The sequence below is a fragment of the Telopea speciosissima genome, chromosome 9 (assembly GCF_018873765.1).
Source record: "Telopea speciosissima isolate NSW1024214 ecotype Mountain lineage chromosome 9, Tspe_v1, whole genome shotgun sequence".
NCBI lineage: Eukaryota > Viridiplantae > Streptophyta > Magnoliopsida > Proteales > Proteaceae > Telopea > Telopea speciosissima.
The window spans coordinates 19,987,677-19,993,649 of NC_057924.1; the positions used below are offsets into that span (position 1 = coordinate 19,987,677).

Sequence of the window (5,973 nt, forward strand, 5' to 3'; positions counted from 1 at the left end):
TCCAAAATGTTCCCCTATCATCATAGACAAAGTCACCCAATTAAGCTTAAACCATTAAGTCATGTTTGGGTACCTCTGTGAGGCTAAATCCTATAGGTCTAAGAGATATGAGAATCACTTTACAACAAAAGAAAATAAAATGCATTACGTGTCTGTATGAATCCAACATACATTTTTTTTTTATGTATTTATCCATAGTTACGGTAAAGCACATTTAAAAGATGTTGTTTGATTAAATGAAAAAATGATAAAACCCCAAACCACCGAAATCGCGATTTCATTCACCCATCCCATTCGCCCTTCTTCTTCTTCTCTGGAGGTAATTTTAAACCCTAATCACGATTCTACATTTCCATCTTCCCTTGTGTTGCGCAAGCAAAGTTTCAGCAGAGAGTGTTTCTTCTCCGACACTTCGTTGACATTCGAATCCAGATTTTGTTCTTCGTTTCATCCTGCAGCTTTTGCAGCAGCAAGGGATTGATTCAACCCCTTCTCCTCTGTCCAACAGTACCTTGGATCTCTCTCTCTCTCTCTCTCTCCATTACCTTGTAGTTTTATTGGACCGCGGCACTTACACCAACTTTGCCCTCTTCTATTCAATTCAAACCTATTCTCTAGCTTCTTCTCCTTCGCTGCCGTCGTTGCTTTCATCGAAGGAGCACCACCACTGCCACCGCCGGAGAAGATGAGATTGGAGCGGGAGAGAAGAGAATGATCAACTATACAGAATTTGGTATACACATTTATGCTCGCCAACTCTTTATGAGGAACAAGAACAACATAGAAAAAACTTATAAATTTGAGATAGAGAGAGGGAATTAATGGGAATATGAAACTTGAAACCTTTAGATCTCCTGAGTTTTCTTATATCTCTTCTAAGAGCCAAGGGCTTTGGCAATGGAATCCAAGATCCGTCGTTGTGATTTGATAATCATCTCCATCTTCATATTCTCTACCCGAACAAACCCTTTCCCAAATGTTCTAACCACCGAAGCAAATTTTGAAATCGGGTCAACTCCCTCTTCCTCCTCCACCACCTCATCCATCTCGAACGACTTTCTCTTGCGAAACACCGGATTTCTCAAAACCCTACAAATCCCAGGAGACCCTGCTACTCCACCACCACCACCACCACCATCATTCCACTGCGGAGGATACAGTGAGGCCATTGGTGGTCGGCGAAGTATGTGATTGATGCTTCGAGATTTATTAATTTCATCATCATCGTCGTAGTCTTCATCGTCATCGACTCTAATACTATGCAGATCGATGGTGGAGATGAGAATGACAGCAATGGGGAATGGCCCAAGTTCCATCCGATCCATGAGGTTGAAGTAAGGCCAAAGGGCGAGAGACGAGCGTTTCTTGTCTGAGCGGTAGTGCTGCGAAGCTTCTCCATCTTGTGGCGGCATTGAGTAGCAGTCTTTGAGAGCTCATCGTAGCTGCACCGACCAACGACGGAGATGGTGACTTCTTCCCATTGACTGGCCTGAGCTGACCTCGTTTCCGAGAGTACCATTTTTCCTGGTCGGCTTGGATGAGGTGTACGGTCTCCATGTGAGGCCATGGCGGAGGAGAGATTTTCTTCGGTTAATAAGTGGAAAGTAGTGAGGGTTGGGGCCCTGGGGCTCATGTGTAGAGGGTTCATTCTCCGTCCTATCGCCTACCACCGCAACTCCCATGGTCATTGCACCTTCCTGTTGCGGCCTCTCTGTCGCAGGTAAGTTCAGTAGCTCGGGAGGGGAAGGGAAGGGAAGGGGGTGTGAAGTTTGGGCTTCCCTAAGGGTAAAATGGTAAGCTCACACATCCCATTAGGGGTATATTTATCATTTAAGGGCATCAATGGCCAACACATCAGCAACTAACAGAAATACTCTAACGGATGGGGGCTGAATGTAACAACTACCCCAAACTCAAGGGGTGCGGTATAATTTAGAAACACGTACAGGGGGTTACTCTGTATTTAGTACAAACTTCAGAGGGTGGCAATGTAATTTCCCCCCTTTTTTTTTTTTTTAACCGTAGCCGAACTTACCAACTGTGCATGGGACACGTACATAACAGACACCATAGGTCAAAAGATTCTTCCTTGACCAGGATGTGGGGAAACTATATCATAAATTGAAAAAGTTTTTTTTTGGGTACATAATCACACAATCCAAACGCCACCCAAAAGATTAACCAACTTTTGGACCCACAAAATGGCGGATATACACAACACACACCACACTCTCACACTCGATGTGAGACTAAACTTTCGCACCCAGCCCAATGTTTTTTTGGCTAATCACACAAATTAACCACATCCAAAATTGAATATTGGGCTATTCTCTAAGAATGAGTTTTTAGTTGTTTTTCAAAATTTCATTTAGCCAACAACTGCTTAGCCAGTTAGTTATGGTGCTGCTTGTTGAGGGAGTGACCGCTGGCTTGTCTCGTGTTCAAGACCTTCCCCTAGTTGCCTTATGGGCCTTCCCTCCCCCCTCTATCTGATTGGCCCATGGGCCCTTGATTAGGATAGACAAAAAGAAAATTAAAACTCATAGTGAAAAGGGGAAAAAGAACTTCTGTTAGAGGCTTAGAGCTCTTCTTTATTACAAAGATAACAAACTCCTTCAATTTAATACATTCTTTTTTTTCCCCATAACAGAGAAAAGACGAATTTATTCAACTAAAGTAGGAAGGGGTACAAGAAACCAATACAAAAGAAAACTAAAAGGGAAAGAAACCGAAGCTTATTTAGAGAACTTAATGAAAGCAACATGAGTGGTGTTGGAGACTTTTTCGAGAGTGCCAAGCTCAGGAGCCAGCAAACACTTAGAGGATTCTTCCCTGTAAAAGAAACCCAAACATCCACAATCTTTACTACACTTATCCCTACACTCAACCACCTTCATAGGCCCATCTCCCTCTGTATACCCATTCATAAAGTGCTCCACACCCACAACTTTATAATAATCCACCTTGGCCCCACCCTTACCCTTGTTACAAGAAGGCAACACAGGTGTTGCACAGCTCTTGCTCCACCCCACCATGCCCTTTTGAGTAGGACAAGCCACACATTGATCATCTTCACAAACTCCCAATGACCCACATCTTGTAGGTAACTGGCATTCACTCTCCCTCCCTCTCTCCCTCCCTTTCCTTTCAAAGAGACTAAAGGTGGTCTCCCATGCACCCCAATCAACTTTGTCATAGTAAGTGTAGATATTTAAATTACCATCATATCCCAATCTTAGCATAGAAAGAGTCCCGTTATACTTTGGCCGGGCTAAGAAAGAACTCCCGGACGACACATTATTGATCTCCAACTCCAACATCAAATCAAAAGCATTGTTTTCTTTCGTATCAGGTTCACTATTGAAGCGCAAACGTGTCAACGTTGCACCCTTTTCATATGTAAACTTAGGGTGAGGATAATAAAGTAAGGGCTTAACAGAATTCTTACTCTTCATGTACATGGCCCACCGTATCTTCTCCAATTCAAACCTGAAAGTTCCTTCTGAGCCATCAACGGCAGAGAGACGACTAATAAGCTTGTTGGGTCCCCCTGGACGAAGTGATTGGCCCACTAAGAGTGTATCAGTTGGGTGATCAAAGCTTTCCCAAACAAACCTTCCCTTCTGATCGTATAATACCAAGTTGCCGTTGGAGAAGAGTCTTAGCCCAACGACACCCTTGTTGGCGGTGCCGGTTTGCCACGCGACACTACCGTCGACGTCGGCCAGGACGAGATTGCCGTCGGTGCCGAAGGTTAGAGTGGCGTTTTCGTGAACTGGGTTTCCACGGTTGGCATCCCAAACCCAACGCATGATTGACTCGGAATGACGGTTGCCCATTCGAAGGCCAAGAGTGAAGGCATTGGGAGTGGTATTGTAGAAACAGAGAGCGAAGGGAAATGTTTGGAGATCTGTGACACGGTAATCTGCGCCGTATTCTACAATGTATTGGCCAATTTCGCCTTGGTTTATGAATTTGAAGGTCTTGGAAGCAGGGACAGTGGCTTGAGCTGTGAACAATGAGATGATTAAGAAAAAGACGGCGAGGAGCCCTAGTGCAAGACGAGAAGAAGAAGAAGAAGACATTTTGGTGGTTCTTGAAAAATGGAAGAGGAAGGTTAGTATTTATAAAGGATAAGCAGATAAGGTAAAGGGGTTCTCAATCCTGAAAAACTAGTGTGTCGGTGTGTATCGATCGGTTTGGTATGAGAAATTGGAAAGGCAAGAAGTAGTCGTAGTCATCCATCAGTGACAAGTTGTGGTTGTTTGGCTGTGGCCTCGAGTATGTGGGGACAAACCGGTGCAATGCTGAGTCTATCGACGGCATATTTGACTTTGACCAGTCTTCCATTCCACTGCACCTGGCCTGGCGAGCTTGTGCGGTTCCCTTTACAACAAAAAAGCTTGTGCGGTTCCGCTGCACACGATCACACACATGACACATGTCCATTTTATGTCTAAAATTTATCTGTTTTATATCTCTTTATGCCTTAAATATAACGAACGGGTTCCACCAAAAAAACAAAAAAACATAAAAGATAATGAATGGGTTCTTATCCAAAAAAAGATAATGAATGGGTCCTTGTAAAAAATAATAATAATAATAATAAATAAGACATCACATTTGTGCACAGCTGTACGTACATAACGTACGCGCAACCGAACCGGACTGATAAGAGTAAAGGCATGGGACTTAATAGCGAAGTAGTCAATTAAACACATGATGGATTGCTGTTGGACTTTGCATTGATGGATGATAGCTAAATATATCCCCAATAGTGATATTCTTTTTTTTTTTTTTTGTGGTAGAAAATAGTGACATTCTAGGGCTCTAATAGGGTTGGGTTGAGCTAGATTGTTTACAAGGGGCAATTACTATCACTATTTTATGAAAAAAAAAAAAGGCAATTATTATCACCATCCTACATTTACCTATACTTACTAAAACTACTGTGCTTTTGAACTTTTACATCTCTTTCTACCCTCATGTTTTAAATACCCAGATTACTCTTCTTTTTCACCTAGTAACTTGCTAATCTATTTAACCTATCATTCTTCTTCTATTTTTTACTATTTTTATCATTAAAATAGTAAAAAATGAAAGCATCCACCCGCTTTTTCTCTCTCCCATATTTTATTCCGTTCGCTTTTTTTTTTATTTAATTAAGTTTTTAAAAAAAGTCGATCTATTCCATGGTTTTAGTGCATGGTATCGGAATGGGAATTGGTATCCTGCAAAACCGATACAATACTCATACAGTATCGGTCTGGATCGACTGTATCAGACGAAATTACCCCCTGAATCTCCTTAAAAATGAGTTTTCTGACCATTTTACCCCTTGTTCGTACCGTGCTATCGATACGGTATTGACACGGTATTGGTGACAAGCAAAACTGGTATGTATTGCTTGATACGGGCAATACGATACTGATACTTACAACCATGATTTGTTCAAAGACGAACGATGAGGATAAAATGTTGAATAAAAATTAATTAAATAGAAAATTTAAGAAAAAATGGATTAAAAAATGGGAGAGAGAAGAAGCGGGGTGAGTGCTTTCAATTTTTACTATTTTAATGACAAAAATAGTAAAAAATAGAACAGTGGTAGGCTAAATAGATTAGCAGATTACTAGGTGAAAAGGAAGGGCAATGTGGGTATTTAAAAACATGAGGGTAGAAGGAGATGTAAAAGTTAAAAAATAGGGTAGTTTTAGAAAAGAAGTTTAAGGTATGGTAGTTTTAGTAAATATAGGCTAAGTGTAGGCCGGGTAGTGATAGTAATTGCCCCTTTTTAAAGCGGATAAAATTCCTCTGCAATGCTTAATCTTGTTGTGCCTTTGAAGTTTGGGTCTGTGAGCTCGACACGTGAAAGATGCTTCATCCAACGGTGTGATCTTGAGAATACCCAGTTGTTATTATTATTATTTTTTCCTTTCTATTCGAGCTCGCAAACCTGAATGCAAACCACAA

At 41.5% G+C, this 5,973-nt stretch overlaps 2 protein-coding genes across 2 annotated transcripts; both read right to left on the reverse strand.

The window, feature by feature from the left end:
* Positions 1-875: 875 nt before the first annotated feature.
* Positions 876-1,412, reverse strand: LOC122638731. The gene has a single exon (XM_043831582.1). It carries the CDS (start codon positions 1,410-1,412, stop codon positions 876-878), a length of 537 nt encoding a protein of 178 aa, XP_043687517.1.
* A 1,277-nt stretch (positions 1,413-2,689) lies between these two features.
* On the reverse strand, positions 2,690-4,085 carry LOC122638732 (epidermis-specific secreted glycoprotein EP1-like). Its single transcript, XM_043831583.1, has one exon. It carries the CDS (start codon positions 4,083-4,085, stop codon positions 2,736-2,738), a length of 1,350 nt encoding a protein of 449 aa, XP_043687518.1. The 3' UTR covers positions 2,690-2,735.
* Positions 4,086-5,973: the final 1,888 nt, after the last annotated feature.